This window comes from Neodiprion pinetum, chromosome 6 (genome assembly GCF_021155775.2).
Source record: "Neodiprion pinetum isolate iyNeoPine1 chromosome 6, iyNeoPine1.2, whole genome shotgun sequence".
Taxonomy (NCBI): domain Eukaryota; kingdom Metazoa; phylum Arthropoda; class Insecta; order Hymenoptera; family Diprionidae; genus Neodiprion; species Neodiprion pinetum.
In genome coordinates this window covers 22,247,943-22,271,345 of record NC_060237.1, presented here as the reverse complement: position 1 = coordinate 22,271,345, position 23,403 = coordinate 22,247,943, and the positions used below count along the sequence as shown (strand labels likewise).

The 23,403-nt window shown below is 44.5% G+C and overlaps 1 protein-coding gene across 1 annotated transcript in view; it reads right to left on the bottom strand.

Annotated features, from left to right (window-relative positions):
- Positions 1 to 22,385, bottom strand: part of nAChRalpha1 (nicotinic acetylcholine receptor alpha1) — a 104,724-nt gene extending 82,339 nt beyond the window's left edge. Inside the window, 1 exon segment of the mRNA XM_046631662.2 lies at positions 22,163 to 22,385. Within this exon segment, the coding sequence (XP_046487618.1) occupies positions 22,163 to 22,188 (26 nt within the window). The 5' untranslated portion in view covers positions 22,189 to 22,385.
- Positions 22,386 to 23,403: the final 1,018 nt, after the last annotated feature.

Sequence of the window (23,403 nt, the reverse complement as noted above, 5' to 3'; positions counted from 1 at the left end):
TCATTAGATTTGCTAGCAAATAAGTTATCGCTTACCGGTTACCGGGTTTTCTGTTGTGAATTACAATTTTCAGCAGAATGGCTTGATTGTAACTGTTAAATATTGAATTACTTCGAGACGTCGCCGCGTTGGTCACAATTTAATAATTATCAGACCTGAAGAATGGAAAAATTTTCGTCGGTGAGAAATAGAATTCACGAAAGTTGTCATATATCTTCAATTTTCGTCAAAATCTCGGCCCCGCAACAGTTTCATAAACAATTTTTTCAATTGACACTATAAATACCTACTATATTTTGATCAATAATTTCTATGAAAAAATTATCAGCTATTAATAAACAGCGAACTAAAAGTATTTTACAGAAAACTTAAATCGAGATTCGTCCAACTGATTTCTCCTGTGAAATAAAATAATCGCAACGTTATCGAATCTGGTTTCTCCTTATTCATATATCAGTGGTAATAGTTTACTATTGCCACGTGAGGTAATTATCGAGTTCCGATGGTGACACGCTTGACGAAAGACCGTCGTCGCATCTTTTTATTATTATTAAATTGGCTCTCGCGATGGTCGATCTAGGCCAATGGTTCGGTACTCGATTGAAATTAACGGCGAACAGCCGGGCACTGGCGGAACAATCTTTCGAAGTAGGAATTGAATTGGGTGACGTGATGATAATAGGGCACTGCGGGCCGGACATACGAACCCGTCAACGCCATTGTTAATCACCGCTTCATTCGACGTGCCAGATAATTAAACGAGAGATTCCGCTACTGAGTTCAGGGTCCGCTTCGTTTCCAGGACGAAACACAATACCGAAAAGGACCGAAGTTCGCCGTGTTTTTCTTTCGCTTTTCTCCTCTCTGCGTTTTGCTTCTTTTTCCAAAACCCCTCTTTCGCTCTTTTTATCTCTCAACGGGTCCGAGCTCCAGAAATTTGCGGAAAGTCGCTACACCAGCACTACTTACGTATACATATAAAAGCCACGGATTACGCGAGAGAAAGTTTTGAAAAGTTTCGTCTTCTCCAATGGCGGAGAGGGGCCAGCTCGAATTCTCTCAGAAATAATAAAACTCCGAAAATATATTCGACTGCGAGTCAGAATTCACCATGCATGGATGGGCTGCGATATATGAAGGTTGGAAAATCGTAGTGAACATTGATCCGATGGAGTATAATATGTAAAATACGTCGTGTGTGAAATTGGAACCACAAATGAGACTGCCGCAGAGCTTTGTGCGTGGTTCATAATTCGGATCAAATTAGCCGGTCAAATGTTTTGATAGCCCGGGGCTCAGGGAAAGCAAATTTTTATGCCTCTGTAACCGAAATTTCACAAAAAACAAAAACAAATAAATAAATAAAGCGCATACGTTATTTGGCGGCGGGAATCAGTCAGCATCATTTTGGCGGGCCATCGCTCTACCCGCATTATTTGTCCGATCAATATTAACGGAATTAAACGCCACTTCAGCCGCGTAGCTTTGGCCTCCAGTCACCCGGTCAGACCTCGTTGTTAACCCAGAATCAGTTCGCAGCTATCAGGTGCCAGCTATACAGGATTACATCATCGATTGTCTCTGAATTCGATCAATAAACAGCTTATGCTCACCACTATTACGGGATCGCAGCATTAATCGCTTTATGCCTACTGTTTGCGAGGATTAACTCGCCGTCTGTATACCTGCCGACATAATGCCGACGAGCCGATGAAAGGCCTCTCCGCGTGGATACGCGAACAATAAGAGCTTCGCTAAACTTTCCCGACTTCGAGACGGGACCGAGAATTTCGATCATCACGCACGCGATAGAACTTGGCGGGGAATTGGAAATGAAGACGGGGATGATAGGAAAATCTACGCGGTGTATTCAATGTACGAAGATGCAGGGATGAGGCAACGATGGAAAGCGGTTAAATATAAAAAGTATCCCCTTTCGGATTAACACAATCGACCGTTCAGATGTATAGATTCGCAAATTTACACAACCTTTTCAGCCATCCCATACTCGAATACAGGTACTTCTCCAACGATACTTATATTCTGACCAAGAATCTACCGTCCAGAAGTCATTCGTTACATCCTAGCTACACGATGAACGATATTTTTTTTTTTTTATTTTTTCTTTTTCGCCTTCCAGAAACTAATTACACCGTGAGCGAAAGCGTATATTTCTTCCATCTGTCAAAGTAAGCTCATGGCCACCCCCTCGGAGAGACGTGCTCGGGAAAAGGGTGCAGCCTATAGGTAGTCGTCTCGGCTGACGATACAGCGACGAGATAGGCGATGGCGGCTCGGCTCGACATTGCACACCAATTTTTTTTTTCTCCCCCCCCCCCCCCCCAGGGATTACGAGCGCGTGAAAAGAACTGGAGGAACCTCCCCCGCGGGTCGGACGATCCCGCGCTTATTTTCCGGCGTCGGAACCGTTTCGGGTTCTGCCCAGGTCAGTTGTATGGGAACGTTCGCGTCGAGAGCAGCTGAGAGAAAGAGATGTGGCCCGTGGCTGGGGAAAAGGAAACGGGAAGAAAAGAGCGTGGGCTGGTTTTAATTAAGTAAACGCAGAGAAGGAGCGAGTCGAACCCCTGCGCTTTCGGTCGTTAAGCTCGCGCGGATGCCCGGAGCTCGGTCGAGTCAAGTTTTACTCTTTCATCCCCTCGCATGTTATTTCCTCCCGGACTGCCCTCTCAAATGATACGATGTTCCGAACAATCCGTTATACGCGTTACACCCGTTCTCTTTGTGTCGGCCAACCCGGTCTTTATACCTCTCTCAATTTATCCCCGTCTCTGATTCTCTTCGAGTAATTAACCCCGATCTCTTGTATCTACACGGCCACTAAACTCTGCTACGCCTAAGCTCCTGCGCCCCTGAATATATTTTCTCTTCACGGATGAAATTGTTTTGAACGATCAAGCCGGCGCGGTCTCACTTTTCGTGAAAAAATCGGAAAAATAGTTAGCGTTGAAAACGGGGTTAGCAAAAAGAGTTGGGATTGACGATTCGAGTGTCGTTATATTTCGTTGCTCAAGTGCAATTTGAGAAAGATTCAAGTGGCCGAGAATGTGTCTTCAGCTGGTCAGACATTGTCGTTATCTAATTGTTTGGTCAATCGAACAAGTATTACCGGTAACTAAATTTGTACCGGTAACCGCCATTCGAGTTGCATTTCACTGCACGCAATATGCACCGCTGACTTTTCCGTTTAACGAACTAAGCTTAATTGAAACGTCAGCGAACTTGACCCATGGCGTGACACGGCAAATTGTTACTGATTTCATCGGGCAATTTTGACTCCATAAAATGATTCGATTAATTTTGGATCCCCTGCCGATGACAGGACAAGCTGCAAGTTTTTAAAGAGAATCAAATGTCGGGAGACTGGGAAAGGATCCTCCCCTTTTGCCGGTGAAAGAGAAGGCTCGAAGGACGTCTTGATATCGATCCTGGTGGCGGTTGTTTGAAGCGGGGTTCAAACGATTAAGGGTAGGCAGGGCTGGTGGCGTGGGGTTGAAGCCTTCCCCAAATACCCGACGTCTGCCTCTGCCGCGTCTTTTGTAGCTCTTACCTCGTCAAAGATGCCTTCTTGAGCACCAGCACGCCAGGTAGGCGGGATTCGTTGCGTGCCCTTATACTTGCTCTCAGCCAACTGCCGCAAGCTCATCTACCCGGCAGTGCATACTTATCTTCACAGGATTTCGCAAGGAGTTATCAATTCCTCTACACGAAATCTCGCGAAAATAAAACCGACCGCATTTCTATATCCCCCCCTCTTCCAGTCTCTCACAATCAGCAACGGGGTGAAACTTGCCGCAGGGAAGAATTTGTCGACCGTTTAACCCTTTGAAGCCAATATGCACACCTTCGTTATTTGAATTTTTTGAACATGATTTTTCAATACATTATAATCTGTTGGTTTATGAACACAGGTAATCGGGTCGTTGAAACGCTGATTCGTGTACAACTAAAACGACAATAGCAGGATTATTTACGAACGAGATTCTTCGGTAGTGGAAAAGTCCAAATAAAGGAGCTTATTTAAAATACTACGATGTAACTTTTACCATGGAATAGACGTACGGTTTTTTGCATAATTGATTGTATTACAGGTCATAGACTGTAAATCACTTTTCTCCCATTTATGTGATTATTTTTCAACATGTACCTTTAAAATATACTTAAAATCGATCTTTGACAGTCGATCAATTCAACTGCATGCCGAGGACGCCATCAAAAGTTTTAGTGATCGTTGACTGTCTCGAAATGAAAGACGGATGTCTCAGCTCCTCCAAAATGCTATAAAACCTTTCAAACGATAGTTGCATTCATATAATTAATTCACGTCTAGCGATTTCACGCCTGATCAAATTTGGACTCTAAATTTGCGTCTTAGTCAATCAAATTGAACGATGAGCATGTTTCGGGAAAAAGTTGGTAATGGAATTGTGGCTTTCCAACAAGCACACAATACAACATTAATACCTTATTGGCGCGAGTTTGAAAAGGTAACTCTGTAATTGTGTTTCCGTAGTTCACCGACAGTACAGTGAAGTGTACGTACTGATATTAGTTCGTTTCACCTCGAATCTCTCACACCGTTACTGACCAAGGGACAAGTCCTCTTCAATCTCTACTCACTTATTTTCAGCCGTAACTCCGCGTTGCAGTTATCGACGCAATAGCGTTGAAGCAATTTATAAAAAGCCGCAAATATATCGTGTGGAGTGAAGAATAAACAAGATTCAAGATCCAGTTCCACTCCAGATCCACGTGGCACGTATACCTAACTTCAAATAGCTGTAAAAATTATCTACTCTGCTGTTTCTCATACGCGCTGAAGGCGAGAACATGGAGAACAGTTACCTGGAGTACAAATTGCTGAAAACCATTGCTGGCAGCACCGAGTGTTAATTTCTCATCGGTTTTTATCGAGAAAATGTTGTGTATCGAAAGGTTTGCTGATTAAATGAAATGAATCGGTGATAGGTATAAAATAACTGCCACCAGATATATTCAGCAATCATTTTAATCTTGTACAATCCAGTGTGGCTATCCGTCCATTTATAGATTAAAAAAAGAACGTAAATGCCTGCAATTTAAATCCCAGTATTCCATGATACCCCCGGTCCTCCGCGAATGCTCTAATTGCCATTCACTAATTGCTCACTGAATGCGGATCGATCGAATAAAAAAATGACAACGGTCGTCGGATGGTTAATTGTGTTTTTCGCCTCATTATTCGTTGATATTTAAGTGCCTGACTTGTCAGGGGGGATATAAATTTGTGAGAAATGTTAAAAGCACTTTCAACTTTTTCTTCGAGCCGTTTACCGATCGCCGGTTCAATTTAACCAAAAGTTTTATCGTACTGCTTGGGTTGGGTGTAGGTTGTAGGTATAGCTGGATTCTGATTTGTTGAGAAATGTCTTTTCCCCGAACGACTGGAACCCTCTTGAGGAAGCCGAGGGAGGATGATTTGATGGATATAGGCCTGCGTGAGTCTCGACTATATGTGTATATATATATATATATATATACACGTATATTATGTATATTGTGTGTGTATATATACATATATACATATATACATACACATATATATGTGTGTGTATATATATATATACACACATTTATATATATATATACCATAAACGCTTGTACATAGCCGTGTGCGAACTCGATGCAAGATATACGGGCAAGATCCAAAGCCAACCGTAGCTTGCAGACGCTCAACCCTTAATCATAAGCGTGCCAAGATCCGGTATGTCGCTGCGGTGAAGTTTGGTCAAGCATAACTCGATGTTTCGTCGAGCATCCGGAGAGCTTGCAGGGCTCTCTCACCTTCGCAGGGGCGCCAGGCGGAAGCCAGGATGTAGGTTAGCTGCATAATGTAGAGTCGTTGTGCGCTCAGATCTCCCCGTACACTTTGTGTCCAAGCTTGTCCGGGCTTTGTGCTGTTTAGTGTGGAAGCGCCTTTTCTAATATTCACGAGCCGAGTGGCTTCCTAGGATGCCTACACTGTGCAGTCGTACCAACTCTCGGGCCAATTCGAACACTGATACGTGGCGCCACTCCGCTTTTCCCCACTTCGTCGGGAAGCCTATGACGTCGAAACGCGAGGTGAGGATGATATTCTTGAAACGTAATTTCCTCGACTAATTTTGAAAAAGCCGCTCGTACTATTTCTCTTTCGCACGTCGGTGAAAAGTTTATCCTTCTCATTGGCGGTAAGCGTGTTATATACCTAGTGTGAAATTGAGTTTCCTGCTTGCTCTTGTCAAAGTTATTGAAGAATCGAGGGAAGCTCCTCCCTTCCCGGTTATTGCCGGGGACTCTTTTTACCGCCTGGTATGCCTGCAACTGACGACGCAATAAAAATTGGAATTATTTAACGCGAGTGCGGTGAGAACGCGGGACGCGGGGAGGTTTCGAGTATAAAAAGAAAAGGGGCAAACTCGGGGGATGAAAGCTGTTTGGCTGCAGTCCAACTTTTTCATTGGCTCGCCCCGACACCCTTGATTTATTTTTATTTGTCAGGACGGATAGCTGTTACGCCAAGATGCCAATTGGGAAAGGTTATCGACGATAGAGATGCGCCGAGCCAGTTGAACGTGGTTTGGTTGCTCGTTTCTTTCCCTCGATATTTTATTTTTTTTACATTTTTTTCTTCATTCTAAGAGTAAAGTTCGACAAACTTTTGGATCTAATTTTTTTTATTTTTTTTGTTTTTACCGAGAAGCACCGAATCGACTATGCGAGAGAGTAAAATCCTGTACATATATCTGCGCCAGGAATCTTGCGAGATACCAATGTTCGGAGTTCGCCACACAGTCTCTATTTGATTAACGTTTTATCTCGAAACAATTCAATTATCACGAGCCAAGATGATTTTCGTGAATCTGTGTTACATAGTCACACTTATCCTTGACAACCGATGTACAGAAAATATACATACAACCGAAAGCTGGCGTTCCAAATCGTGGAAGAAATTCAGTGTCCAAGGGGAGCGCGTGTTTGATGACCAAACATCCGGCGGGTCTTCAGGGGCGGGATTTCTCGAGTTGATTTAAAATATATACGTTCACGTTTGTACGTACAGTGCAGGTCGCTTTTAGACCCTTGTCTTTTCACGGAACCTTCCGAAGCCTGGCTTGCCCAACGGTGGTTAGCGTTCAATCGGAGTCCAGTTAAATTGCCCGACGAAGCCGAGCTGCAGGGGTGAGAAAATCCGCGAGTAGCTCCGGGGGCAAAGCTCGGGGATCGTACGACGTGATTAGCTGGTCCGGTTACTTTTTATTAAATTCAATTAATTCCAAGGGATCACAGAGTAATCGCGAGATATCGACGCGTTACTCGGGGCGATAGTTGCAGCTTTTCGAGGCACTGCGGAGAGGGACTCCACTGCATCTGCACCGCAATCCGGATGGATCCTCGTGATCAAGTTACCCCCAGCTTCCGCCAACCAATAACCGGATGGAAATGATAATTTCCTCCGCGACCCGATTCAATTTGTATCGTTTTCCCAGCCGGCAATACTCGCCGAACCCAATCCCGCACCGAAGCCGAACGACCGAAGGGTGGATTACGAACATCCATCGGATAGAGACGTGCGAGCTTGAAGCAGCCATCTTCCGACGCTTCGAGTCTTTCTCGAAATCACGCTACGTTGATCTTGATTAATTTCAACGAAAATAAATCTTAAGATTCACCGCTGGAACGGTGATGGTGTTGGTAAACTTTCCGCTTCCAATCTTCGCAATTGCACGTAATACATGTTTCTCGTGTTACTGCGGAGTTCACGGCATTCCGAAACGGCAGCGACGAAAACCGCGATGCTTCTTCGGTGAATAAATCGTGAAAAATAGAGGGGAACGAAGTAATTTTGTGGGTGTTTCAAGATATGCGGCGAAGATGTGGATATGCGTGCAGTAGTTAATTGCGCGCCATCGTCATCTCTTTACACTGCTGACGCACGTGTCTTTCGTTCCATGCATTCTCTCCGGTCTCTGTTTTATTTTTCAACCGTAGGAGAAGATATGCTGCGGAGGAAGAATCGTAAAAACCGGCAAACCGTATCGCGGAAAGCGCAATGGAGAACTGTAAACCTTAACACCCTGCAATTACGACGGCGATAAAAAGAAGTCACTGGCATGATTTCGTTGGGAGGGAAACTCTTCTTAGGATGATCTCTCAGACCGTTTAACGACTTTCGTATAGGAAATGACATTGAAAGATCGCGGCGTCAGCCGACCGTCGATCTCGGCACGAAACGAAGGGATGATATCTTTGCGTTTTCATTGCTTCCGTTTCCTTTACGGGCAAGTGAAAGAGCGAGTCGATCCTAACGCCGGCTACTCATTTTAATTTTCCTTAAATCCCAACAAGGGAGACCGGCTCGCAATTAACTACAAGCAGCGAAAGTGTCAAGAAAATTTCAGAATGCGCCGCATCTTCGTCTGCATTGTTGCAGACTCTGCCATTCGATAGGTTCAAGATGGTTAAAGTCAAGGTGGTCAGAGCGAGTCAAATCCAATTTATCGATCCAGGTTGGAATAATTTCATTGCAAACTTGTTTCACAGTTTAACACCTTGTGCACGGTGTTAGGAAACGATTTACACGGCCACGTCAGAATTGCTTCTTCGCGACATCACGTCGAGCACTCACCAATCTAAATATAAAGTGCAATTATTGGCGTTGAACCGTAACCCGGTTTTCCGAAAGAGCGTTAGCTGCACGTCGATGTGTGAGATCCTGTCTCTGTGTAAACCGCGCCGCCCTGCACAGCCAGTATTGGAACCGAAGGTGTCGTCGTACCTTCGGCTAGAAAATACGGTAAGCTAATCTGTCAGCTTCAGGGAAACACGCTTAGCGCTGGTACATAGCCTGCATAGTGTACAAGCCATATCTAAGATACAGGTATTCGCTTGTATTGTATACATATGTACGGGGGTGGTGGCGCAGGGTGAGAAGAGTACGGAGGCTGGAGACATCTTGTCGCACCGCGGTTTATCTTAAGCTTTCCAGACGTCCTATAACTGTCTATAAAACCCGAGGATCGAAGATGCCGTACCTTTCATGTTGTTGTTTTTTTTTTTCTTTTTTTACATTTTTTCTTTTCTTAATATCATTTTCCTCGTGCGGTTTTCCTTCTTATTATTCTTATTCACCTCAAAACCGCGGATCTCACTCACTCGATCAGCGAAAGTCTGGCAAGCGGCATGTATACTAGCGTATTTTTGAACGACTGATCTGTCTCGACAGAATTTATCACCGTGCAGTTGTGATAAGTCTTCAGACTGGGTGACTTGCGACTTTGTATCGTATCGTTGTGGTATATCAGATCTTTTACAGCTCGACGAAGTGGAAGATAGAGCATGGTGTCAAATCGGCTTCGGACTTTTTATTTCTAGAGGTGAAAATTATATCGCTTTGGTACCGCTGATCTGACGGAAAATGGATGCGCGTCAGCGAATAATCTCGGATTTTTTTATTTGGAATATGAAATTTGACTTTTAATTACACCCTCAATAAGCTCAATGAAATTTCAGGACTCATCCGAAGGGGAAATGTATCTCCTGTTAAATTTCAACTCCAGCATCCTTTCCAATTATAACCCCGGTTACACTTCGCAGGATTCCACGTGTCTTGTCGTTAATAACTAAAATATTGTTGATTTATTAATTCGGTTTTGCTTTGAGCTGGCTTTACGATGCTATTCGTTGACACACTTCATTCCCGCCATTTCGCAGTTAAAATACACTTGGGAAAATTGATGCCTTCTTGCGGAAATCAGCGTGAGTGAGAATTCATTCGAGGAGGAATAATCCGGAGGCACGAGTTAAATTTTCAAGCAACCAAAAGATTCCGTACTTCAGCCGACGCAGCACCAACAATTTGGACAAAACACGAAAGTGGTTTTCGCCAAGTTTATAAATATTTTGCGATGCCTCGAGTCTTGTGGGGCTGTCAGGTCCAGAGCACACCGTGATTTGACAGATGCCATTATGCCTGGGTCCTGAGAGTTTACTTATGCATAGGTGTATATATATATATCATATTGCCAGGGGATACGAGAAAACTGCAACTTGGAGCGGTGGGGTATTCGGAGAAAGACTAAACTAGTTTATTCTCTAATCGCGAGATGTAACGTGTATAAGTTACCCAAATGCAAGTGTGTCTGCTTATGTAAAAATTGAGGAATTCTAAATATAACTTGAAATTTGCCTGCTCTGAAAAAAACATTAAAGGTGTAACAAATTTGCCTCGGGAAATATTCCTCGGCTGCATAATTTCGCTCGTTCGTTTCAACTGCATAAAAAATTCATCCACGCAAGAACAACGAAACCGTTGTAAAGTTTTACACGGAATATGCGGTGCAGACCGAAGGCATTCTGCAGCGCAGTTCTTGAGCTCAGGTTGAAAAAAAGTTGCGTCATTAAACTTTTAAGATATTTCATTCGGAACTGCCGTTGTTACAGCTGTTACCGGTCTAAGGATATGTCGAACATAAATACTCTTCCAGACGTCCGGGCTACCTAAGCGCCAACTTTTATCACAAAATAGCCATCGATTTATCCAACTTTTAGCGTGATCATAAAACTGCAAGTCGCTTTAACGTGTGTTTGAGACATTACGGATATAGGCAGCGAAAACACCTAGAATTTCTGTTCTATTTCCGTAGTGACAAATTTTGATTTAATGAAATGATTTGCGAATCTGATTCTCAACTCCTGTTCAGTTCTGAATCGAATGGAAAAATGTGTCGCTGGTAATCGATTGACAGCATTTCTACCCTAACTAACGGTCGACGGTACGTTATTCAACCATTCGTGGATAGTTGGGTTACTTGGTAAACAACTCGATTATACGTTGCACGAGAACTTCGTCTGATGAGGAGAAAGTCGACGAGTGTCTGGAGCTGAGAACCCTGCGTAAGTTTGCAGTATCGAATTTTCAGCGTCATTGTTACCGCTTTATAAATCTGCGAGTGGCGTTGAGTGAAATTGCTCAAACCCTTAGAGTAGCTGAGCGTCGTCCCCGCGTCACTATAAGTTAGAAACTGGATACTCCGGATAAAATACAAGGATAGGTAAAGGGTTGGTTAGTGGGGAAACAGGCTTGTCAAGTGTTCGATTAACGCTCTTGATGTATCGCTGACGAGAACACCACCCGACATCTGTTAAACGCTTGTCAATATATTTTACGAGGTTCGACGAAGCGTGGCCTACGTCTCCCCCTTCAAATTTTTACTCCAATCGAAATTTAGTCGGTCCATAAACCACTGGAAAAGGATTATTTGTTCAGGGTATCTACCTAGCGTGAGACTCTGCCAAGCTTCCTGAACGATTTGTTTCGTGTGTAAAAATATACGCGATGGCCATACGCTGGTTGAAAATAATTATGTCTCTAATTGTCTATAATTACTATGTGTGTATTTTTTTTTTTTTCTTTCACTTGTAAAATGAAAGTTATATGTCGCGGTGAGGTTTTAAATACGCGTGATGTGCTCTTTGTCTGTATTTTTTTGCTTACTACCTGCACTGAAATTTGACGAAATGCCTTTATGGGTGAGATTTAAACTAGGAGAGAGGGAAATCCATGGTTCTTACTGGCTTTAACCCTGGAGTGGATGCAGAGGTAACGAAATTTCTGTCAGAACAAAGAGACATGGCGGGAATGTCGTTATCCTCAATTGTGGCTACAAATTTCCAAGAACTCAGAAAATACGAGATACTTGATTTGGAATGTTTTTGCTGAGCTGTTTACTAGCTGCTCGGTCACCCTAAGCTCTGTGATTAGCAAACATTTCTCCTCTTTCCTGCACAATGCGATATGTAAGTGGTCTGTGAAGTTGATCCAGTTTTGCCAAAATAATCAAGAAACGTCAAATCGTATGCGCAACTACTTGACCAGTTTGTTTAATTACAAAATTGCATTAAAAAAGACTGCGTATGTGTCGTCTATAATATTAATCGGCGAGTGTTCTAAAAAAAAGGGCTCATAAGTTTTTCAGTTAGCTTATTTCGGTCAGAAATTGGTTTTAGTGCCAACCGCTTCTGTTTGTTTATACTTAAACGTATCACGTGTTTAGTTGGGGCCAGAGTAACTTGGCATCATAATTATTGTTATCGGTTGCTTATAGTGAACGAATTTAATCATCCTTCTGGAGTATTTATATTGCAATGACAATTCCTGGCCGTCATTTGCAGCTTCAAGGTAATTGGATGTCGTTGTAACGACGTGGCGGCACTGGGCGTCAGAATTTCTGTCGCACGCTGTCACGCTTCGCTAGGGTCATTCCGGTAATTCGCATACCTCACTTTATTCAAAATCACGGAGGGTTTCTCAGCCCCGGTGCAGAAGCTATTCGCAATTCGAAGTTTCGACCATTTTCAGAGAAAATTTTGAAGCTATATACAATATACCGTATACACGTACTCGGGAAAGTTTTCATATTATTCGAAACGAGAAAAATTTAAACAGAGAAAACATTTACAAGGAAATTGGGACTCGTCATAGCCGGAGTATTTTTCCGTAGAGGCGGTTGAGATATGAAAATACAGTCAACTCAATCTCGGAATGAAAATAGCAAGCTACAACTGTCCCCATGAAAATTCAAATATAATCATTCGAATTTTTTTCCCATTCAACCTAGCGAAAAATTGAGACAAATCACTCTGAGATCCCAGATATGACGAAACTCGTCCTCTCTTGCGGCAAAAAATATAAAAGAACCAAGGGAAAGTAAATAAATTGATACCGCTTCTTCATCAATATATACCTATGCAAAGCTTTGTGTTGGATATTACAATACCCGTGCATCTCAAGTGCGTCGAGAGCGCTCGTAGCATCTTCAGGAAATCGGAGAAATCTGTATTTTAAAGTCGCGGGGGTTGCTAAGCATTTCGTCAACCGAAAAAGTAAGGAACTGGATAGTGATGTTTTTATTTCAACTACTTGTACAGATTCAAGCAGAAGCAATCCGGGAGCATAATAATTTCGGGGTCAACAATGTGCGTATCGGAAGTTGGTCAATAAGTCTATATAGAAACTGAAGTAGCCTGAGACCGCCTAAGTGATGCGATAAATAATTCCATACCTGTTCATCTCGATGGGATTCGAAGGACGCCATTTGTGGCTAAACTGCACACGAGGTCGAAGGATAAACGTCAGAGGGACCGCCGTTCCATCGGTAATTAAACTTCGGATGCTCATCCATCTTTGAGACGCCAATGATTGAAAGGGGTTACAAAATGGTACCGTTTTATCCGTGCGATTTGTAATCGCGATTACACCGATGTACAGAGAATCGGAAATAACCCATTCGCCACTGAGAAAATGTTCGGAAAGCTAACGGTTCTCTGAGAGAGGATCCCCCAGAGGCTGTTAATTACGAATTTCAAACTTATTCCTCTTTTAAGGCTGCCGTGTTCCTGACAAGTTGAACAATGAAATCGCAAAGTGCCCGGATAACGCCGCACCGTATCGCGGAAGAAAAGGAAGCATCTCTGAGAACGGTGTCTGTAATATTTTCAATTTTACCCCTGCGCGAACCCGAAACGATATTAATGGTCAAGTGAAATAAATACGCATCAGCCAAGGGCGAAAAAATCGCGAACGAAATCATTTACGGAAACATATGACAAGCGGAAGACTCGGTTCTCCGAAAACTATTAAGCATCGGGCGTAACGAACCCGAGATGTTGACCGGAGGGCATTCAGCCGTCATAGGTTGACTTAAACGATCCTAGGAGCGGGGGATTCTATGGTTAGTGGGCGGGTGGCCACCACAATGGGAGATTGTAATTTGCCGGCCAAGGATTGGGAAAACTGAACCGCTAGAGGAGGAGGTCTGTCTGTACCGTGACGCTGCCAACGCATGCGAGATTGTCCTCGAATCGGAAGAGGTGAAGGTGGGATTTTCCGAGCTCAGAGTGTCTTTTGTTCGACCTCAAAACTCATCTCCGGAGCCTGCAGAGACGACCAAATTTACATTGATACTTCCCACCTCTGTGCCGTTTCCTGAGGGGTGGTTATTCCTCTGTATCCATGTATCCAGTCCGCATCCTGCGGCGGACGGGGGGTGAGGCCGGCGATCAGGGCCGCGGGATCCTGGCTCTTGGCGCCCCAAACCAAGGGGCGGTTCGCAGAACGCACTCCTCCCGTTATTACGGGGGTTGGTTCAGTGATTAAACTCTCACCGAGCAGCGGTTGAGGGTGGCGGATGCCTCCGCTCTCTTTTTCCTAGAGAGAGGGAAGATTCCAAAAAAGATGAACGGGGTAAAAGCTGGGGTAACCAAGAAGTGGGGGCGGTAAAGCTCGGCTGCGTTGGTAGCTAGCTGGCCTACGCGAATATTAATATGCATTGCGCACTTTCGGGGCGGTTCATAATCTTCCATCTGATCCCATTAATGGCGTAATGGCGGGGTAGGGTTCAGTAATAAAGGCCAAAAGAAACACTAGTCTCTGTGCGACCCAGAGAGTGTTTACGTCGTCTAAGCGACCCAAGGATAGTGCACGGATTTACCAACATTCATTTGACACACTGACGAATGAAATGTGCAATGGGATTTTGACTGATTTTCGAAATTGTGTTTTGGCGGGGTAGATCGTTCGAAGGCTTACGGAGGCAGTTGGAGACGGAACACTCTTTGACACGAGCAGACGTACTCAAGCTTTCGAGCCTGACGTAGAGAAGGACAATGCCCTTTTTCAAGTAATTTCAGAACACGAAATGTTGGCCGATCGATGTCACGTTTTAAGTTCCTTGGAAGGTAAAGTTTCCTACGAATTCGGCAACTTTTCCGTTCCTGCATTATTTCCCGCAGGGGCGAGGCGGTGGTACATATCTACCCGTTCAGGCGAGCATCCTTTCAATGAAATTAAAAAAGAAAAGTAAACGAACCCGACTCCCTAGTTCGCTCACCAATTCGAGTCTGTCGCCGCTGTGATACCAAAGATCAAAGTATGCGGGTGCAAAGTGCACCAACGGGGACAGTGTTTTCATGTTATCATGTACTGACGGTTGCTATTCGGCCGCAGGGAGAAACTCATTGAAACCAATGTTCAACCTGGAAGGGTTGGCAAACAATGTTGCAAATGGAATGAATAAAACAGAAGCCAAATAAACAGGTCAGGCGTAACGCATGGCCGGTCAAACCTTCGGTATAAATCAAAAACTAGGTGAAAGTTAATTTTTCCACGCTTGCTGAGTATAGCGGGGCTGTTAAACTTTTAAATTGCTTTTCTAAACGTTCAGGATTTATGGCTCGTCAAGTTCTACCGCAGGTATAAAAAACGATTTGCGTTTAAAGTGTCGGACTGTTGAGATTTTACGCAGCACGTGTGTGATATATCTCTACCGCAGCAATCAGAATGATTAATGATTTCCAACTCTGTTGTTATTACTATTATACGGAACAACTTACGTTAGCTCGGATAGGCGTACCTAATTTAAGTCGATGCAAATCTACACGGTGCAAGGACTCCGCGTGTTCCAAACTTCTGAAGCCAAAAGTCTCATTCGCGTTACTATGCGAACGCGAATCAATTACTCGCAATCGGGGCAAAAATCAAATTTTTTTTTATCAAGATAGGAGACGTTTAATTGACGAACTATCGATTTTACCCGGTTCGTAACAGCAAGGTAGGGCTGAACATTTTTTCTATCTTTTCAAAACTGTGTGAGATTTTTTTCTTCGCTGTGGAGAAACGGGAAGAAACTGACAGCGAATTCAACGAGGCTTCATTGAGTGTCATAGTCCCAAGTCCTGGATGAATTATAGTGACTCGAAAGTGTTTCCTTGTTGAGAAGAACCCTCGCGCCAAATTGCCTCTTCTCGCCGCAGGACGCGGCCACCACTGCCACCAGACTTAACTCGAAACACCACTGGAAATAACTCCGTCCTATACATGCTATAATATATTCTTATGATTTACAATAAATCATGAAATATATATTTTCTCCGGTATAGATTGCACCCGTATTAACTCCTTTGGTTTGACCCGTGCTGCGGATATTTTTAACAAGCAATTACAGCCCGGGTCGAGTGATTGAAACGGTATGTACCAGTTCGTCGCGTATATATACATATTTCGAACAAAATGTATCAGAGAGCAATAATTTCACGTTAGGTATATAAAGCTGCCGAAATTCTGTTCTCGCGTCGATATCAAGTTGGGGGGGAATTCTCATAATGCCTTCGCCTCTCCAATCAATCCTCAAATACCAGTTGAAATACGGTCCTTACCGCGTAATATTATTGAATATGTACTGATTTATTGTGTATGAAAATTGGCGATGGATTGGTTAGATAATGAATTATAGAATTATGCGACCTTACCGGGTTCACTTCAGTTGTGCGAATTTTCATAGCTCTTGCCAAATAATTGTACCGGCGCCTCGGAGGTTTGAAAAAACGTTACAATTCCGGATGTGAGATTAATTAGTGGACGGTTCAGGTTGCGGCCGTGAATACAGTATTGGTGACCCAGTTGAACAGCCTTGCGTTTTGGCACGAGCTGTACGTTTCCGGGCTCGGAAGCGTCGGAGCATAGTTTTGATTGGGGTTGCCGTTTGAATCCGTTCGCAAGCGTGCCCATACCCATACTGGCGCAATGCGGTTTGGATCCTCCGGCGAAATAAAGTGTTGCCGGTGCTCGTATTGAAGGGCAGGAAATTCCCTGATCAAGGGAAATCGCATCATCGATTCGAGAGGGACGTGGTTTCGTCCGGGGAATACGCAGCGTTTCGAAGCTCACGTTCCTTCTGTATATCCGCTCTGTACTTCACTCCCGAAGCTGAAAACTCGCCGGAAAAAAGCTGCATAAACCGCGGCAACTTACTCGAACGCGAGGCGCGCTGTGCTGCGAATTACCGTGTTTGCTACACATTGACACACAGAGACTTTTCCCGAAGGTGAAAGTGCCGGGCTGCACTACCCTAAGGCGGTTATAAAACGGCAAGCGTACGCCGCGTTGAAGCCGGAACGACGTGTATGGCATCTGGTGTTGCGCCGGTCCGATAAGAGCTTGCACGGAGTTGAGATGAGTGACGTTTGTCGACATGGTCCGGGCACTGAGAACAAGGTACGTGGCGTTTACGCGAAGCGCGCGAGTCCGACCGATACGTGCCTGGTATCGATCCCGTCCACCGGACAATTGAATTTCAACAGAAATTAATAATCATCGGTGTCAATGAAATTGTGACACGGGCAGCACGGATTTAATAACGTCGAAAAGGACGGAGATTACGACTACCGGGAAAATTCTACCCCTGCTCTGTGTTTCATTTCCAATTATACAGCTCGAGACTTGTTGACTCTGAATATACACAGCGGCGCGTTCAACCTGCAGGGTATAAAGTGTAACCGGATCACTAGGGGTGAATTATATTTTACCGTACACAAATAGACTATTCAGCTTTTTCCTTGAACCTTACCTTTGAGCTTCTGAAACGAAATCCGAGAGGTGAATCGATGCGGTATAAGCTGCTTGATTGTAGGACCGAAATACTTTGAGACAACGAACGCCTTTATAGATCAAGGTATTCACTTTGCTCGTTCCCGGTATTTGCCCCTGAGATATTCGCATTGCGATCACATCGGAATAATGCGAAAAATTGGTGAATAACAGAAAAATCAAACGCTTATCTGGGTAAGCAGAAGTCAGCGTCACTGCGGCTCGTACTATCACATTGCCCGGCAAATTCTATCCTCGCGAATTTACCAACGTTAGATTTCCAACGCCCACGGTCTAACCGCTGCGATTTTCCGTATAGGTATAGGTATCGTTATCCAGTCTCAATTTATAAAACGTGCTTTATTCACGTGTAAAGGGATCCCTCAGTCTTTCGAATATCAGCTTTCTTGCCTTCAAAGTTGACGGAATAATTAGAATCAGAAGAATACTGTATAGTTGTTGTTTGAAAAAAAAACAAAAAAAAAAAAAAATCACACAGGCTGCAATGGAGGAGAGCAATTGTGATGATTCATTAATTACAAGTAGTTTCAAAGTCGATCGTCTCCTCAGTTATAAACTTTTTTCTCGTTTACTCGACCGAAGGGATAATCATTTGCTGAATTTGTAATTTACCGTACCAATGTCGTGTCGCATAATTTTCTAACATCCAATGTGCTCGTTACGTCTGCTTGAGCATGTCATTCGGCGAAAAAATGTCCCTGTCTACTTAACGAGCCAAAGAACGGTAAAGTTTGACAATTCTACTCTTGAGATCGGGAGGCCGCTTGCGCAAGGCTATACATACATATTACATACCCTTCGAAACTCGAACGCGTGACGTAACGACGTGTTTCCGTAACGGAACGCTTCTGGCTCCAGCCGACGTTTTCATTTTTATTTCACTCGATGTCTTGGAATTTCCTGCGCTTCGAGGTCCCACCCTTTAACGTTTCTGTTTGCCACGCCACCGCCCCACGAATTCTAGGGACGCATTCTATTATTTAAGCTCGTTTGGTCCAATTGCTACGCGCCAGGCAGGCGACACCCGGACAGAAAGTTCACCGTCGTAAAACCGACAATAGAAACCCCTTGTCAGAAGATAATGGGAAATTATTTTCAACCTACTTTTCGGTATCGACCTTTATTCGATCCTCCTTTCGGCTCGTGGAAATATATTCACAGAATTTTTAAATGTGGAAACTTCAACCTGAGCAAATAATTGGGTCATAAAATTTTTACGTAGGTATTACCAACGTAAGTAATATTCACTTAAACAATACAGACCGTACTATATTTAATCAATTTTTGATATCAGTACAGATTGAATTGCGATATTGAGAGTGCTTGGCCATTCGTCACGAGGTCACATAAACGAGGGGATAAAGATATCGTTGACAATTATTTGCCTGTAGACTTTCGGTTGAATGGATGAGAGGACTTTTATTGTCTGGTGAAATATTTCATTATCACGTTAGTAGGTGGGCACAATTTGCAAATGGATTAAGAATAAATCAGATCATGTGTGCGGATTATGAATTATTGATGTTCCCAGAGACGAGACCGACTCTATACGGTGTAGAAATGCATGAATATTCAAAAACATATATACCAAAACAACATCTGCAGCGAATTGTGAAGGGAAGAATAAACAAGTATGTATTACACAGCGAAGACGATGAACCCTGCTGCCAGACGCATGTTGGTGTCGCAAGAATCGGGGTCGGTCAAAGATCAAAAGCACAAAGGCAGCGATCTACCCCAGTTGACATCGTAACTTGACCAACCCCTTCTACTCATCAGCAAGCTCCCGATAATTAGCTTCTCTAAGCTACGTTCATGTCGGTAACGTTCAATGGTTTGGACAGTTCCCTACGCTGAATGGACGGGGCAAGAAGTAAAACAAGTTCTAACAATAGAGGACATTTTATCAGATGTGGAACTACACGTATAGTTTGGCCAACAGCACTAAATCCAGGGCTTTTTCCGAGGGTCCGAGATATGAACAAGATGAGTTTAATACAGTTTCGTCAGAGTCATGAAATGCGCTACTGAAGCTTGCAGGTGCAGATCGGTCCTGATCAGTGCTCGGATGAAATTTTTTCGAACACTGTCCCACCCGTAGGATTTTTTTACCTCCACACATGAATCCGTCTCCGCGGGCTTCACTCTCACTCGTATAATCAACCGGATCAGTCGTTAAACAGAGACGACAATTTGATGTCCCCAGTCTTTCGACGCGATACTTCAAATGCTCGGAACAAACAAGGAAGACATAACCGTAATAAATAAGTCATACGTAGTCGTATTGTACGATACTAAACTGAGCCCTGCTGAGCAGAATGGGGACGAGTTAACTTCGCGCTGCTTTCAGCTCTACGGCAATTCTTAACTTTTGGTCGTAAATGGATGAAGGGAATGATTGTTTATCGAGGATAAAATTCCCCAACTTTGATTAACGGGCTCGGAACTCATCGACTTTAATAGCTGGCATACGAGTTATCTTTTTCACCGATGAGAATAATTGCTTGCCTTTGATCACCGGCTGGGGTATTGAAAAGGTGGATTGAAAAATAACCGAGGTTACTAGATAGAAGAACCTCATTAAATTCATTCTATTGATCGAAATGCAGATGTCCAAGTATCGCGGGCTTCCTTTGGGATACGTTACATCAAGTGTCATAATCAGGGTCTATTCCGACGTACAGGATCCCGAACAGTTATCGCACAAACCCGTTGGTCGTATGCGACTGGTTTAATTTGCGTCAAGCCGAAGCTCGTATTTTTAACGAAGGATATTCAGCGGCCCCTGCCTCGGCTGAATACAAAACGGGTGACTGCGCATCCACCACCCACCTTTCTTGCTATTTTGCATCCACTATATCCCTGCAGCCGCGATAACAACCACGGTGCCGCACCTCTGCGCATTTCCGTGACACCTACACAATCGCCGAGTTCTCGGGGTCAGCGAACTTTGTTTACAAACAATGCAGCGGCAGTTTGTTCGCCCTGGAACAATCGCCTGCACCTGCGCCCTAACGGCCTCGGTTCATCTCTTCGAGTAGGGAACGTGTCACGCTTCTGCTACGAATGAGAACAATACCATTGACAGAAATTAATTCAAGACTCAGTGGGTGGAAGAGGGATGCAATTCTTTGGCTCCTTCTTAGACCAACGAATTTCAAGCAGTCAATATTTTTACACCGACAAAAAACGCTCCCGCAGAGTAGGGAAAAAGCTTTAACGCCCTGGTTCCTTTTTAAGTTTCTTACGACTCTGCCGAATTCAGCCCCAGCCTCCGGCCCATTTTTCCACTTGTTCGTATCTCTCCCCCTCCGGCTGAAACGTAACTGCGCCAAAGAAATGAACATGCTCCGTTATTTTCCCCTGAGGGTCCAATTAAAAGCTCCTTCGATACTTTCAAGTACAGATAGAAGAAGAAGGAGATTCATTTGCCTCTTTCCCGCTGATCGATCTGATTCAACAGCGCGGGTTTTGGGCTTGGCCACTGTACGAGACTTTCGACAAATTGCCGTGGTAGAAAAGTGGCTGACGGTGAGAGGTAAAAAGACAAAACGAAGAGGTCGTGTGCCCACGTTCGACCGTGAAAGGGTCAAATGAGAAAATAATCATGTCTGAGTCCCTGCGACCGATGACAAATATCACATACTGAGCGACTCACGTTTCTCAACGTGCACGCCGCAAACTTTCAATTGACGAAAAACTACCCGCCCCAATGGAATCGATGAAGTGACTCGATGGCCTTGCTTTGACAGTTTCTTGTCGGACGTGGATCCTTCATCGGGGTTGAAGATAGTTTTATTATCGTCGGGGAATGCAAATAGATGGCAAAAACAAACAACATTCATTTGAAGGTTGAAACAAAACGGCCTCCATTTGACTCTCGATTAGCTGCGCAGCCTCGAGGTCTCCTTGGCTCGAGAGAGACTCGACATGTTTTTCATAAATAATGAATTACTTTAGGGGCAAAGTAAGGTCGTTGGTAACTAGATGCAAAGGTTGAGGCTGTTTAGCTAGAATATACAGTAAGTAAGGCGGAAAAGGGCGCTTGGATCTTTTGTGCTCAACGAAGCTAGATAACGGAATCGTTTTAAACGAACAACTTCTCTCCGCCATACAGCTGCGAAGTTTAGGTACACTTCCGTAAAGGAGACCACCTTGCCCGTTAAACGCGACACAATGGTCATAACCTCCATTATCCTTCGGTGAACATTCCTCAACCAGCACGACGAGTGATATCGTATTCTTGTTCCTGGAAACGCTTATTCCAACCGATTCAATTTCGTTTTGTGACCATTTCGATTATTACTTATTAATCCCACCGTAAACTTGAACGACGAAGTTCACGTGTCGAAGTTTGAACACAAGAGGAGAGGGTGGGTCAACAACGAAGACTGTGGAACGCTTGACTCAGCATCGAACAAAGGGACGAGGGTGACAATGACAGGACAGAGGGATTCCTCGTCGACTAGAATACCCTGAGCAATAGCTGCACGGTTGCACTACGTTGCCCTTCGGTCTCTCGCATCGGAAGCCAAGTTTTAAAAGCCGGAGTGATTCCTCGAGGGAAACGCAAACGGGGGGAAACAAAAACGAAAAGAAAAAGAGAAAGCGAGAGAGAGAGAGAGGGAGAAAAGGAAAAAGGCTCGCGTTAAAGAAGAGTGAAACGGGACTTTTACTTACGGTGTGTCCCCGACGGGTGGGCACATTGCCCGCGGGCGTCGAGGAATTGCCAGTGGTGAGCTACCGAACCCCCGGAGTCCTTTGGGGTGGGCACGGTTTCGTGCTCCTCGCCAAGGTAATATTAGCAGTTCGCAGCCCTCTCCTCCAATGACCACACATCCCTACGACTTTGTTCCCCCTGTAACCTCGTCGTCCTCGCTCTCCTTCTGCACTGTCCTCCACGCCCTCCACCACCCCCGCCACCGCCCGGCCACACTTTCAGGGTAAAAATACCACCACGGCGCCCGGAAGCCCCAGCACTAAACTGTTTGCTACCACAGCGTGTACTGCGGCACCCTCGAATCGACGCGTATCTTTGGCATGGTGCACTGCCGATCACTGTCTATCGTTGTTGATCAACTGATTTTCAAATTGAGATCGCCCGCTGCCACGTCCAAGTTCCGATTCCTGCAAAAATTTCGGATCGCAGAGTTGATTTCCTCACGGTTACTTGTTAAACAAATATTCGACCAAGATTATCCAAATTACATTTAAAACCGCACCGCACTCGAGTACTCGATTCACGTCCCGAATATCCGTAATCGGGATTCTTCTTCTCGAAATGCTTGTACTTCGAGAATCTCGAACGATGATATGCTCGTCTAATGTCACCCCCTGATGCGCAAGCACACTTCTCCTGGGTTATAACCAGGTTAGGAAAACAATCAACACTGCTACACGGTATCGGTGATGCGGTTTCCGATCGCGCACACAGAAGTCGCAACGGATAACCAACCGATAACCTCCGGCACAATATGATCACTTAACGTTGTCGACCCGGATTGCGGTTGGCACTAATTTCAGGATTTATTTCGCGAAGGTTCGCGACGTGTGTTACGGTTGTCAGCTATCTCTCGGTAAGAATATTCACAATCAGTCAAAGTTTCGACGGCGACGGAAACACTGTACCAGCCTTTCCCTTGGACGGCGCGAAAAACGGACACTCCCAACACATCCACGCACGTTCCGTCAGCCTCTCGTTTTTCACGCCTTTAACATGAACGGAGAAGTTAGGGGAGGGGGGTCGGCGCTGGATAAGCGAATTAACGGATGCGGAAAAGGCGAAACAACGACCAAACGGCCAAACGACCAAACCACCAGCCTCCTTGGCACTAGCGCTCCACGGCTCCAGCGCTCCAGCATCCCCGCCTGAACGTAGACGCAGCCCCGCCGCACAACCACCCTGCGCCCTGGGAGCCAAT